Source organism: Schistocerca piceifrons, chromosome 2 (assembly GCF_021461385.2).
Source record: "Schistocerca piceifrons isolate TAMUIC-IGC-003096 chromosome 2, iqSchPice1.1, whole genome shotgun sequence".
Classification (NCBI taxonomy): domain Eukaryota; kingdom Metazoa; phylum Arthropoda; class Insecta; order Orthoptera; family Acrididae; genus Schistocerca; species Schistocerca piceifrons.
This window is the reverse complement of record NC_060139.1, coordinates 70,236,891-70,252,495: the sequence shown is the minus strand read 5'-3', so window position 1 is coordinate 70,252,495 and position 15,605 is coordinate 70,236,891. Positions and strand designations below refer to the sequence as shown.

At 38.7% G+C, this 15,605-nt stretch overlaps 1 protein-coding gene across 1 annotated transcript in view; it reads left to right on the top strand.

Moving 5' to 3' along the window:
* Positions 1 to 11,061, top strand: part of LOC124776782 (chromatin complexes subunit BAP18) — a 52,944-nt gene extending 41,883 nt beyond the window's left edge. Inside the window, exon 4 of the mRNA XM_047251920.1 lies at positions 10,618 to 11,061. Within this exon, the coding sequence (XP_047107876.1) occupies positions 10,618 to 10,849 (232 nt within the window). The 3' untranslated portion in view covers positions 10,850 to 11,061. The remainder of the gene's footprint in view (positions 1 to 10,617) is intronic.
* The last annotated feature ends 4,544 nt before the right edge of the window (positions 11,062 to 15,605 follow it).

Sequence of the window (15,605 nt, the reverse complement as noted above, 5' to 3'; positions counted from 1 at the left end):
TTATAATTGGCAAATTGAATGTACACAACAAAGTAATGTGTTAGTAGAAAATTGCAGCTACAACATTGGTTTTTGATCCAAGCAACAACATGAGTTCTGTTCCTGTAACAGTGAATGAATTGAAAGTGCAATTTTGCCTCTGCATCCTTCTGTTACAGACAGTGAAACCTCCCATTCTAGATAACTGGTAAAGAAGAAAAATAATTGAGACTCCAGTTTTCGCTGAAACACTACTACTGACAAGGAGACCGCACGGCAATAGGATTTTTGTAATTTTTCATATTAATAATATGTGAAGTTCAGAAGTCAAGTATTAATTGGCCAAAGCAGTTTGATGCAACCCACAAACATTCTCTAGAAAATCTACTTTCAAATTTTCCGATTCATTTTTTATTGATGGGCGGCTTGGCTCTGTGGTACAATGCGCACCTACCTTGTGGGGGGGGGGGGGGGGGCTGGGTTCACTTCCTGGAGATTGCAAAATTTTAAACAGAAGTGCATGTCCCACAAGCATTTTTGGGAAGCATAGAATACATAAAAGTGGGAAAAAAATTGATAGTGCTCGAGACTGGTAATTGTTGTTTTTGAGTCATGTTTTGGCTCTCCCCCCTCCCCCTTTCGTTCAGTTCAAATACCTATGTCGTTAAAATAGAAAATTCATCAAATGAAGGGGGTTTATGGCATAATCATGTAAGTCAGTGTTGCCTATTTTGAGAAATTTTATCATTTTGTAAAACACTGTACAGCAAAATAAGGAAAGTGTAATAGAAGTACAGTCGCAGACTTGGTCGCCGGTCAGTCACAGCAGAGACTAAGTTGTTCACTCATGGTGGCCAATATAACAGGCTGCCATTCAGAATTCTAAGTCCGGCCTTATGCACGACCTGGCAACACTGCAGGGTGTGGACATGTGTGTGGAGGACATGCCATCATTCTTCTTGAGCTGCTAGAGAGCTGTATGTGCTTGTGGTCTAGAGTTAAGTGCTGCGCAATGTAGATATGAAGTCGTGAGTTTGAGACACCTCGATGCCTTACTTTTTTAAATCGTATTTCAGGCATCTGCTAAAGTTCTGTCTGATGGAACCTCAGATATAATTCGCTTCACTGTCTAATACACCAATAACAGCAAAACTTGCAGAAAAAATTCCACCAAACAGCTTATGGCTGCATGAAAATCAGAACAGTTCATGCTGAAGAGTTGCCTCATCCTACACCTGCTACTGGCTGCCACCCATATGCCACCCACCGCCTAATGCCAGGCACCATGCAACAGCTGAATGTGGTGTGGTTTTCCAGCAGAATGAACAGTATATTACTTTACTAATTACGATATGGAGAGTAGGCAGGAAAGCAGAGTACCCTTTACAGCAGTGAAGATTTTCGCACATATGCGCATATCTTTATTTAGCTGTGACTGCCAGATGCCACAACCCCCTTCTGAGTTAAGGTACCAGGCAACACAACTGTCAGAACAGTTCAGACGTCATTCTGTAAGTCATCAGGAGAGAGACTGAGTTCAGAATCCCATTCAATCCAAAATTGAGTATTGCTTAAGGTAATTGAGAGTTATGGCAATTAAACATTGATAATACCCATATGAATATTTCGATAACAGAATGTACCTATTAATGCACAGCTATCAGGAATTAATTAAGATCAAACTGCAAGAACTCGAAAAAAATAAGTAAAGGCTCTGCCCTTTGCTCTGTTGTGTGAACATCTATTGTTATTTTGGATCTCAGTCATAGGCAAACAGCATGTAGAAATTCATTCATAAGGCACTTTTTGCTTTTCTTGGCATGCGTCATTAGCAATTATGTTGTAACTGTTGTGAGTTGGTGATAGTAACAGCTGAATGATCAGAGTGATATGAGTGCTCGGTAAATCTGATGGTGTTATGCTGTCCTCTTGGTTTGAATGGCATTAGTGGTGACACATGTACTCTAGTGCTGAGTACTTAAGCAAGAAAGTGTGGGACTGTTGGTGCTTCACCTTCCCTGATACATTGCCTTATGTTTCCCTCAAGAACAAGCGGGGAATGGAAGCAAGAACTCCTAACGTTTCGAAGGAAACACCTGTCAATATGCTCAGTGTAGCATACGTATCACATGTATCATTAGCACCTAATAGGCACAGAGTTCATTCTTGTGCTAAATACACTAATTCTACAGGTAGTTACTTAACAAATATTACTGTCTGCTATGCACCTGAAATGTCACTTACTACACATTTTATATTTTACAGTTAATATAATACCACTATGCCACCCAGATACAATTTTATCGCTGTTGCGTGGACTTGGCCAATCTACATTCCCCCCTCCCATAGTGCCATCTATCCGTAGTCCCTGTCCATGTCCTCTGTACTTGCTACTTTGAGATATCAACACGGGGTTGGACATAATTATGCATCCACACTGAATGTGCTGGAATCATTGCCCATTGAGGTGAATCAGTATTATGAATGCATAGTGTCTGTTCTTTCAAACATGTCCGGGTGATGTAGTGGTTAATGCAGCTGCCAAGTAAGCAGGAGATCCCAGGTTCGAATCCTGGTCTGGCACATATTTTCACTTATTGCCATTGATGCCGCACAAAGTCCTGATTCAGCTGATATCAGTAGTTCCTTTCGTTTCCTCCTCCTTCAGAGTTACATAATATATGTCGCAGCTGTGGCTTCCACGCGGTGTGTGTCCTTTCGAATATGTCCGAAAGAGCAGACACTATGCATTCGTATCATTAATTTGCTTGCTGGGCAGTGGATCCTCCACTTCAGTGTGGATGCACAGTTATGTCTGACTTCCTGCAGAAATCTCGAAGTAGCGAGCATGGAGGACGTGGGCAGGGATTGTGGATTGGTGGTGTTAGTGGGGATTTGGATTGGCTGAGAGATGTGCCAAGATAGACCTCACAATTGTGATATACACTGTGTCCAGGTGATGAAGTGGTTAACGCAACTGCCTAGTAAGCAGAAGATCCTGCATTCAAATCCCGGTCCGGCACACATTTTCACTCATCACTGCTGATGCAGCACAAACTTCTGATGCCACTGATATCAGTAGTCCCTTCCTCTCCCTTCCCTTTCCTTTTCTGTATCCCCCCTCATTCAAAGTTACATAAAATTTTATATAAAATGCCATCTAGAAAATGTTTGACTACTGAGTGATAGGCAATAGACTTCCAGGACTTTAGCTGAATTATCCTACTATGTTTTCTAGACTTGTAACTTTGACGAAATATTCTGAACAGTCTGCGCGTAATAAGTGACAGTAAGTTGGAAAATTACATTTTTGACTGCAAGAAGTTTATTTTACAAGTAAATGACAATGGCTAGGAAACCTGCCTCTTTCTGCCTTTGCCTCTACTACAGCAATGTGAGAATGTTCACGTTCTTGATGCCTTACTAGTTGTTTTCTGCCATTGTATGTGGTTTCCAATGCAGTAGCCTTTGTTGATTGGAACTTTGTTATTTGTAACTTACAAAGTCACCTTGCGGGTGTTCACACCTTGCAGTCAATGCTGTGTTTCATTCCTCTATTTTGGGGATAGTGCCAGTGACACTTATTCCAAGAAAAATATTTTCCAAGTCTGTTATTATAGAAAAAGATATGTTGCCTACTTATAACATTGACAGTATAAGCACTGGAGATGTTCCAGAAATGTGAATGTTGTCTGATGATTAGCTGTTTAGTTTTCAATACTCTTAGGACAGAAAAATGCAAATAACTGTGGCAGTTCTGGATGTGTGATGTTTAGTTCACAGTCGGTGCACATTAGTAACTATGCTCTAGTCCGTAACCTTGTTACAGAAATGCAAATAAGACTCAGTAACATATGCTTTTTGTATTCCGAGCCTCGGCAGCCACATCTTTAAGACAGAATAGCTTTGCAGCCAACTCAAGCACCATAGGCTGGTTTTCTTCCTGCTAGTAATCTAACTGAATCTTGGCAACAACACTGGATATGTTTGGCAACTATGTGAATGACGAGTTACTTCTCGGCTGGCACAAAATTATCCTGCTAAATTCAATTGATCTATTCGTCCCGCTTTCGTTGAATAACGTGAGTGATTTGCATATAAGGTGTGAAATAAGTTTGTCGTCGTGTGATTTTGAGTCCAGGAAAGTTGTTCCATGTGGAGATTGCAACTAATTTCATCTTTTACTTTGCAGTTTAGCTGTCGTAGCCACAACTGGGGCAATAAGGGAGGCAGCGAAACTATAGCTTTTCCCTAGCACTGAAGTAACATTGTCACCTATGAAGCAAAGGTCATATTTGTATCAGTTTTGTTTTTCAGAGCTACAGGAAACCAGATCTAAAGTCAACAAGGAAATCTTATTTATTTTATTTATGAACTGCCACATTTATGTACTGCTTGAGAGTGACACAAGACAGTGAGTAAACACAGACCATTTTGAAGTCCATTGTGAGTAATAGCTTGCTCATTCGTGCCGATGTAAGCTCATTGGTGTTACGGATACCTTATGTTTCATAACAATAGACTTTCTATTAGCACAGTGTGTTATCTTACCATTATTTTATCTCGGACAGAAATTAATCATCAACATACTATTTTCTCATGTTATCTAAAAAGAGTCTGACAGTGCTCAGGTAGTTTACCAATTGCCTGTAGAATTCTACAGGATCTGGATTAAAGATGACATCAAACCAGGTTTGAATTGCATTTTTTTCCAGAAAGGCTTTTTGATAAGGAGCAAGAATGATAAACAGTCAAGGACATAAGATCAGAAGAATAAATGCATTAGGGATTACTTTTGAAACAAACTCCTGGATAGCTTTGTTTGTGAAATCAGCAGAGTGCATTATCTTATAGTAGCGACGTGTGATGCAGTTTCATTGGTCGTTTTTATTATCCCTCACCTGAAAGATGTGTTAGTTGTTGGCAACAAATACCAACTGTGTGATAGGCATGCCCCAGGGGAGAGGTCCGCAGTGCACAACACCCTTTTTGAGCTACTGGATGCAAAATATTATGTTCAGACTGATTTTGCTTGAGTACATGTTTTTTTGTTAGGTCTCAGCAGTTAATTTCTTAAGAAGTTAACATAGAAGCATCATAACACACCACCAGTAACAATACGGCATAGGAATTTTCAGTGAGCGAACTGATGTCCTTCAAGAAAAAATGCAGCAATGGTCATTCCTTTGACTTATGTTGCTTTGAGTTAGATCATCCAGTACTCCCCCAGACTTCTGAACCTTGCCTATTGAATACAAATGTCGCACAACGTTTAAATGGTCATGGTTCACCACAAATGTTTGTTATCAAGACTTCCTGTAGTGCAAAGCCATTCATGCCAGAACAATCTGTCTTGAAAGAAGAAAATCGTCTTCTGACATGTTTTCCCAAAAGCACTCACTTCACACACAATACAAAGGTTTGAAGCTGTTTGTGTTGCATTCACTCTTCTATTAAACCCATAGCCTATAGTGAGTCTCAAATGTTGATAATACACTCAGTGCAGCGATCAGCTGGTCTGATGACATCTGGCATAAGGCAGTGGGTGGCGTATGGCTGTCTAACGTTTTTGATGACTAAGAGTGTGTGTAGTGTATGTGCAAACTCCCCACTTCTCTTACATGAGTTGACTTACTTGGGAATGCGCAGCTGATCTTCTTCTCTGGATAGCCGGCGTCTGGAATCTGGAATCTCTACAAACTACTTCTCCGAAGAAGACGCTAGTCACAGGAACCTTTAAGACTCTCTCTCTCTCTCTCTCTCTCTCTCTCTCTCTCTCTCTCTCTCTCTCGGTCTCTCTCTCTCTCTCTCTCTCTCTCTCTCTCTCTCTCTCTCTCTCTCTGTGTGAAATAATGAGGTACTCGAAGAATACTTTTCAACAACTATCGGTATATTTGAACTTCCACAAAGAACAAAATTCACACTTCTCACATAAACAATTGACTTCTTGTAAGTCACTTGTGTCGTCTCACATTAGAAACAATTAAGTTACATTTACAACAGAGTTGGCTTGATAACCATGACTATTATACAGGAATCATACACATGTCCTACCTCTAGCAAGTTCCAGTTAAAAGTTACTTAAAAGTCTTCTCAACTAATACGTTCTTTTGCCACTAACAATAGTCACAGTTATAAAACAGCACAGAATAACACAGAAGTTACTTGGTTCTGCTGTGTGCTTTCGTTACAACTTCCATGGCGCCACCGACAAGTACTTGTCGGTGCCGTTCGACCGCCGTGTCTACCGACTTCTCACGATAAACTTCGGACCTGTACACACAGACAGGTGATGTGCAGTACATAGGGTTTCTTTCTCCCACGCACATTTAAAATGTCGTGTGTTTGAGATTACGCGGAAATTCTCGAAACACTACAGCTGGTAGCTGGTGCCTGGTAGCTATTGTAGGCTCAAGGAAACTCTTGAGCACTATCTGTTCTGATCTTGTCGCAGCCACAAGCTGTTTGGTGGAATTATTTCAGGAAGCTTTTTTTATTACTGGTGTATTAGTGAAGCAAATTATGTTTGAGGTTCCATGAGACAGGACTGAAGCAGACACCTGAAATTCAAATTAAATAAGGCATCAAGGGGTCTCGATCTAGCGACTGCATTTCTACATTGCACGACAATTAGCACTAGTCCACAAACACATAGAGCTCTGTAGTGTCTCGCGAAGAATGACAGCTCTTCCTCCATGCACTTCTGCATCCTGCAGTATTTCCAGATCGTGCATATTGCCGGACTTGGAATTCTGAGTGGCAGCCGGTTATATTGGCCACCTTAAGTGAATGACTCCAACTTAGTCTCTGTGGAGGTCAGCTTTTATGTCTGCATGTCTTGGATATTGAGTCTGATAAGGGATAGTGTTAATACTGGAACATTAAGTGCAATAATGTTACTATTATCACCATAATTATTACAAAATTCCTTCAGGTAACATTCAGTTAACTGTACCTGAGCACAATTAAGTGTAGTAATAGTATATTATCATCATAATGTTATAATACAAAACTTACCTGAAAACAGTTTTGATAATGTTAAAATAAAACAAACTTTTCTGTGAAACGATAATAATAATAAAGAAAGAAAAACTTCCCAGTGGCAGCACAGAAATCTTATTTTGTTTCATGGCATTGTGGTGCAAGTCAGGCATACTTCACTTTGCCATAACATGTATCATACAAACCATTTCATAAAAGAACTTATCCTGCCATCTACCGTATTTACTCGAATCTAAGCCACACTCGAATCTAAGCTGCACATGAAAAATGAGACTCGAAATCAAGGAAAAAAATTTTCCCGAATCTAAGCCGTACCTGAAATTTGAGACTCGAAATTCAAGGGGAGCGAAAAGCTTTAGACCGCACCTCTAAATCGAAACAAAGTTGGTCCATTGTAATATGAGACACAATTTAGGTCGAATGAATGAAGATACAGCTACAGTAGTTTGGTTCGAGTCGTAAGCTTAGCAGTTAAGCTTTACCAGGTAGCCATTGCTATGCGTCAGGCGCTCCATCCGTATTTACACAGGTACCCTTCCTTTTTCACGTGCTTCGTCTGGTTTGAAATGATTGCTTGTTTTACTTTGATCTGATAAGTGCCGTTCTCTTTGTTATGGGTGTTTACGTCACTCTAAGCTGAAAATGCATTATTGTACTGTGTCATCCATTGTTTGTCGCATTTTGACAATGAGTGTTTACGGCCTGTCTGCTCGCGGCATGGCTTGCTTTTGTGCGCGCTACCGCCACTTACAGTAAAAAAAAAGAGGACTTACCTCATTAGCAAAACAATGGGACGAGACTGCCATTTGTTGTTACTTACACTGCTGCTTTCTTTCATAATGATCAACAAGAACCAAATAATAGACTGCGTTTGACAGAAGATGTTCTGAATGAGAGTTTAGCGAATTTTTTTTTCCGTTTGAAAATCTTTGCAGACGTCTCTTTAGTACATGACATTCTGCACAGAAATTAGTCATCTTAGATTTAAAAATCTAGTCAGTTGCCGTGCTTCATTTCTGACAGTATCACTATTCAGCATAAGAATAATACGAATATAAACACTACGCATTATGTATATTCTTCCGCATTTGCTGATGTCTCACTCTAGTTTCGTAGTTTATTAGGCAGACAGGATTTAAATGAGATAGCAGCAAATATGAATGAATACGTGGCAAAATGTTTACATTTGTATTATTCTTATGGTAAAGAGAATACTGCATGTGAGTCACAATTCATAAAAGTTCCTGTTAGCAACCATGTCTTGAAAAAATTCAGAATGTAGAGTTGGCCGTATTGACAAACATCCCGAACAGTCTTGCCAGTCAGATTTTCATAGTATATTGAAAGGCTGCTACATTTGAAGGTGAACAATATGGAATTTGTATTTACTTCATTGGATAATGTATGAAAATGCAGTGGTCGAAACTCGAGGCGGAGAAGAAAGCTCATCTTCAACTTTTTTGCCTGCAATGCAAAGCATGCCTGTGTAGCGCCATATATATTCAACGGCAGAAGTTGGTTGTGGCGGCACCTACCAACATTTTTCAGAACTTCCACTTACTTTGCACTCGATTCTAAGCCGCAGGTGGTTTTTTTGGATCACAAAAACCGGAAAAAAAGTGCGGCTTAGATTTGAGCAAATATGGTATGATGCTATTATGCATGCAAAGACGTACCTCACTATGCTATCCAAAAGAGTGCAGTTTCTACTATATTACATAGTACTTAACTGATTTTTCTCAGAATTATAATCACACCAATATACAAGCCTTTCAAATATATTCTAGTTAAATATATCTAATTGTCATTTTTATGAAAAATTCATGTCTCTTTATTTTTTGTTACATTTGCACACAAAAATCCAGTTTTCATTGCAAATATAAGTTCTTAATTACTTGTCTTTTATAAAATATTGTTAATAAAGGTGTTTCAAATTAAAAATAAAAATAATTTTTTTTTTCATCTGTATCCATTTTAAACTGTGTGGAAATGCTCATAGAGTATGCACCTTTGTTTGAAAATTTATGGCACCTAGGAATCAAACCCAGGCCCCACACATGGCAGGTGAGCATTCTACCACAGAGCATATGACACATCAAAAAAGTGACTTTGATTTAGAGTATTAAAGACTCCTCGAAAAATTCAAAGTTAATTTTCTTGAGAATTTTTGAGAATTGCATTGATCTGCTTTTGGATATTGATATTTGAGTTCTGAACTTGATCCACTATAAATGTAAAAAGAAAATATGGAAGTCCAATTGTCGTGTGGTGTTCTCATGAGACAATTCACAGCAGTCCCCAGGTATTTTTGCATTGTTACTTTTTCATCAGAAACACTAAATGATAAACTGAGGAAAGTACGAAAATAATTCTGTAATTAGGCATGATCATCAAATTTCAAAGAATGTTTGTTCCTCAACATTGATGAAAATGTAATTAAATTTAGGGACGGACTTTCATATGTCCAGTACAATCCATGAAAGAGACCTAAATTTGACATATAAATATATAAAGTTGTCCTTCAGAAAGTAAATACTGTCACAATCTGAAGATACACACTAGAAAGGAAAAAGAAAGTGGTAATTTCCTGCCAGTTGTATTCCAAATGTGTGCAGCACTGTTCCACCAGTAAATGATACTGCTCTCCCAAATGTTCATTGAATTGCTTCATAGTACACTGGAGAATGTGGGGCTGCATAACACTGGAAGAACAGAGATTAGACCTAATTGTTTTATCAGTTACAGTGAAGAATGGGTGTAGGTGACATACACGGATTGTTGTCTGTCCTCTTGTGGAAATGTATGTTGACGGGTATAAGAAGATAAATTTCTATCTTCTGGACATGACAAGGGTGCAAGCATAATCTACCATATACTGAACACAGCACACTACAGGATGAAGTTCACTATATTCCAGCTCACTGTAGCAGAGCAGATTTTGAAGATTGTGATTCTCCCTAACTGCCTCTTTAAGGGACAACCAGTCTATGGAAAAAAATCCATTAACATTCAAGGCAGGAGTTGGGGATCTTACCCATGTTAACTGAGGAGAAAACCACTCAATCTAGAAACTTCAACATCTGTTATGCTTGTGTACATCATGGAGAATTGTGTTTTGAACTAAGCAATGTAAAGTGGCCCTTCATTTGGACAAATGCTTCATGGTGTACTGCACACAAAAGAACTGTGGTATTTGTGAATATTTGTGAGACAATAAGTGCTAAGATGTCCATGGTTTGTAATTGGTCATGTATATGCGAAAAAAATGTATGGTAAAAATAAAGATGTGGCAAATATTATTTCAGAAAATCGTAGGTGACTGGGTTAATCTACTAAGATTATGGTGTCAAGGTAAAAATTTGACTCTATTCCACATGTGATGATCTAGTGAAACAGCTTATGTATCAAAAAGAAACTCTTGCCCTCCTATGTATTATAAGTGTTGTGACATGCAAATTTCACAAATTTATTGTACCATTGTATGTAAACTGAGTATGTGTGCTGTACACAGGAAACTTGTTAATTCATCATGTAATTGTGGCAGTTTCTTCATTTTTGTTTTTTGGTTGCTATTTTCATCAAGTAAAAATGTTCATACTAAGATAATTTTCATGTATCTATTTCCCCAATTTTCAGATCTCAAATCAAGACTACTCTTAAGAAGAAAGCTTTTGAAGATGCAGGTCTCCCAGTCAGGACAATTACCAATGTGCAAACTCAGCAGGTTTCTCAGTCTGGAATGATGGGAAAATCTGCTGAAGTGACGCTGAACATGCTGAATGCCCATGAATCAGAAGTAGATGTTGAAGGGTTACCAGAAGATGTGAAATTGGAGTTTGATGGGGCTACAGAAGAAGTAACCTCATAAAACTCTACTTGTATTGTGTAAACATGTTTCACTGCAATGAACATTTGTGATATGCAGAATAATTCATTTTCATCCTGTAGATATGTTTTGTAACTTAATGTACCTTGAGGAAGCATTTGTGCAGCCTCTAACCATAAACTTGTTACTGGAATCTGTGATGAAACTTATAAAAATAAAGTTATTCGTTCTTGTGTCTACAAGCGAAAAAAATATTTTCTGTGAATGATTCTTCTTATAATGATTAAGCCAGGAACTTGAGGGAATGATGACTAAAAGGGAAAGTCATATTTCGGAGGAGTGAAGTTAAAATTTCCGTCCAGGCTACGTCTTTAGATTCTTCATGATTTTCTGAACCCACTATAGGCAAATGTTTGGTTGGATACTGAAATAGACAAATGTTGGTTCCTTCATCCATACACTATGTGAGACAGCTCACTGTCTTCATGTTGACATTAAATTATTAATATTCTTTTTCTAAAACTGGATAATAAGTCAAATTGGCTCAGTCTTTCACAGCCAATCTTCAACAATCTAACCTCTACAGTATCAGCCATTCTCTGCCATCTCCTGTAGATGCAGCCCAGTCAGGTATTTGACAAATCTACTGGGAAAGTAGGAGAGCGTTTCTGGAACTGTGAAGCTTAGAGCCAGTCAATGATGCATGTTAAGATCGTAATTAATTGCTTGTAAAAGACAAATGTATGAATTAATGTTTCTGTTTTGCAGTTTGTTTAAAATGTATCAATGAGGTAGTAAGAGGTTGTTATTTACTATAACAGATTTTTGCATCAGACAGGGAACAATGGAGCGATTAACTTGCTGATTCAGTGTTGGACCACAGGAATCAGTGAGGAGCCTAGTTTCTGGAACCATCTGTGCACTATTGGTTGCAGAAGCCAGCATCCCACAAGTGTACTGTGTCAAATATTTAATTTGAACATTATCCACAATATTTCTTGCTATGGTATTTCTAACAGGATTCCAGAATTTGAAACATGAACAGCTGCTAGCATGAGTTTCTTAGAAGTAGATATCTTAGGGGTTGTGAAGCAACTCAAATCGCTTGATATGGGCAAGTCTTCAGGTCCAGATTGTATACCGATTAAGTTCCTTTCAGATTACGCTGATACAGTAGCTCCCTACTTAGCGATCATATACAACCGCTTGGTCACCAATAGATCTGTGCCTACAGATTGGAAAATTGCGCAGGTCGCAGCAGTGTTTAAGAAGGGTAGTAGGAGTAATCCATCGAACTACAGACCTATATCATTGATGTCAGTTTGCAGTAGGGTTTTGGAGCATATACTGTATTCAAACATTATGAATCACCTCAAAGGGAATGATCTATTGATACGTAATCAGCATGGTTTCAGAAAATATCGTTCTTGTGCAACGCAGCTAGCTCTTTATTCGCATGAAGTAATGGCTGCTATCGACAGGGGATCTCAAGTTGATTCCGTATTTCTAGATTTCCGGAAAGCTTTTGACACCGTTCCTCACAAGTGACTTCTAATCAAGCTGCGGGCCTATGCGGTATCGTCTCAGTTGTGCGACTGGATTTGTGATTTCCTGTCATGAAGGTCACAGTTCGTAGTAATAGACGGCAAATCATCGAGTAAAACTGATGTGATATCAGGTGTTCCCCAGGGAAGTGTCCTGGGACCTCTGCTGTTCCTGATCTATATAAATGACCTGGGTGACAATCTGAGCAGTTCTCTTAGGTTGTTCGCAGATGATGCTGTAATTTACCGTATAGTAAGGTCATCCGAAGACCAGTATCAGTTGCAAAGCGATTTAGAAAAGATTGCTGTATGGTGTGGCAGGTGGCAGTTGACGCTAAATAACGAAAAGTGTGAGGTGATCCACATGAGTTCCAAAAGAAATCCCTTGGAATTTGATTACTCGATAAATAGTACAATTCTCAAGGCTGTCAATTCAAGTAAGTACCTGGGTGTAAAAATTATGAACAACTTCAGTTGGAAAGACCACATAGATAATATTGTGGGGAAGGCGAGCCAAAGGTTGCGTTTCATTGGCAGGACACTTAGAAGATGCAACAATTCCACTAAAGAGACAGCTTCTGTTAGAATGTTGCTGCGCGGTGTGGGATCCTTACCAGGTGGGATTGACGGAGGACATCGAAAGGGTGCAAAAAAGGGCAGCTCATTTTGTATTATCACGTAATAGGGGAGAGAGTGTGGCAGATATGATACGCGAGTTGGGATGGAAGTCATTAAAGCAAAGACGTTTTTCGTTGCGGTGAGATCTATTTACGAAATTTCAGTCAACAACTTTCTCTTCCAAATGCGAAAATATTTTGTTGAGCCCAACCTGCATATGTAGGAATGATCATCAAAATAAAATAAGAGAAATCAGAGCTCGAACGGAAAGGTTTAGGTGTTCGTTTTCCCCGCGCGGTGTTCGGGAGTGGAATGGTAGAGAGATAGTATGATTGTGGTTCAATGAACCCTCTGCCAAGCACTTAAATGTGAATTGCAGAGTAGTCATGTAGATGTAGATTATACCATGAAAGGAGCTCTTTAATATGCATAGTAAGTGGTTGTGGTTATGTATAATATTTGGGTTAAAAAGTGAAACTTCATGTTCAGGCCCTGAAGACTGCAATGTTGACTGCCTGCTGTGTCATCCTCTGTCATGATGACATGATGTGGATGTGATATGGAGGGCCATGGGCTCGGCACATCGCTCTCCCAGTCATTGTCAGTGTTTAGATCTTGGAACTGCTGCCTCTTGGTCAGATAGCTCTTCGGTCAGCATCACGAGGCGTAGTGCACCCCAATCCAGTCTTCCCATCAAGTAAAAGTCCTATGCAGTACCGATAATCGAGCCTGGGTCCTCTGCATGGCAGCCATCTAAACTGACCACTCAGCTGCAGGACAGATAGACATTTCAGTTGCATTAAAACAATATTGATATTAATCAGTCAACCTCATACACCTATGCCGTCCTGTGCAGCTGCTCTTTATATGGCATTTCACTGTAATGACCTTTTAAAATATGGTTCTTATTCGATTTACGGCCCACAGTGTTTCATTACAGGGCCAATAGCAATGCTCTATTCAGTTTGTTACATGGCCAGTAATGATGATCTCTTTAGTTTCAGCTTCTCCCTTCATATGCTCTGCTATATTTTGTCTTTGTCACACTTCATTTCCTATGATATCACTTTATTTGTTTCCAGTGACTCGGTAGTTTGACATGTTAGTTTCTGTTTTATTTGCTTGAATTAATTGCTGAATCATAAACAAGTTTGGTATGTGTAAATTAGAAAGACTGTGTTTTCATTATGGATGTAGTTAATTGGTTTATTCATCACATATAATCATTCCTTTTTTTTTTTTTAAGAAAAATGCCACCATAACATTTGAAGTTGGATATTGATTCTAAAAAAAAGAGAAACTGAAATCTTTGAAGTTTTATGCGACATAGAAGCTGGTGAAAAAAAGTTTAATATTTGTAATGCAATGGGCCTGGCAAAGTCCACTGTTCAAAACCTATTGGATAGAAAAGAAGAAATCAAAATGCAGTACTATCTGCTGCTCACTCAAGTGTTTCAAAATTGACTCACCAAAGAAGCAATGCAATGGAAAAAATGAAATGTGAAAGAGCTAGTGCAGATGATGATACAGCTGAATAATATCTCAACATTTCAGAAAGAAATATTGAATGAGGTGGATACCAAACTGAACAAGTTTTTGATCTAGACGAGACAGGATTCTATTCGAAGTGAATACCTGAAATAACTTACATTTCAAATGCGAAACATCTGTGTCTGTATATAAGGTGTCAAAAGAACAATTAACTTTGCTCCTTGGTGCTAATGGTTAGGTGATTTTAAGCTAAAACTACTTTTCGGATATGTTTCAGAATATTCCAGCTGTTTTAAAGGCTTGAATAAGAAAGTTTCCCATAATTTGATAGATTACTAAAATTCTCATTGAGGGCTGGTTTAAAAATTTATTTTTGTCCGAAAGTAAATAAATAAAGAAAAAAAAAGAAATTTGTAGGTCAATAATTTAAACAACAAGGCATTGCTTATTTTGTCTTATGCTCCAGGGCACCCAGTTAATTTATCTGAACTATCTGCTGATGTGGAGATTGAATCTCTTACCAAAAATACAACTGTTCTGTTCCAGCCAATAGGTAAGGGTGAAACAGCCATCTTAGAACTCTTCATAAACTTATACACGAAACCGATGGTGAATCTTCAGTAAAACATTTTTGGTAAACATACGTTATCAGAGATGCCATAGACAACATTATAGAACCAAGGAGGGAATTAAAATCAACCACATTGAACCAAATTGGGGGAGATCTTATCAGAATGCATAAAAACTAATGAACCTGAAGTTGATTCTCTTTCTGAAATTTGGCAACTCCTATTAAACTTAGGAAGCCATCTTGGTTCTAAAGATTTGGAAGAAGGTAATTTGATTGACCTGAGTGCTCAACCTGCTGATCGCGATCAACTGATTGATTGCCAAGGTTTTATAGGCTGACCTGTCGTAAACTTTGTCAAATCTGTGTAAATGATTTGCTTTTGTAAAATACCAGTTTGTTGACAATGAGTGTTTCGCACGGTATTTGTAGGCAGTAAATCTGATGATACCGTCTCTTTCTCTTCCATCAGCATTTCACCAGCTTTAATACTTGTGCCAGGCAACAGTATTTCCTCCTGCATGGTGCTGTGATTCAGGGTTACTATGTGAGCGACAAGAGCACTCAGGGCTACAGG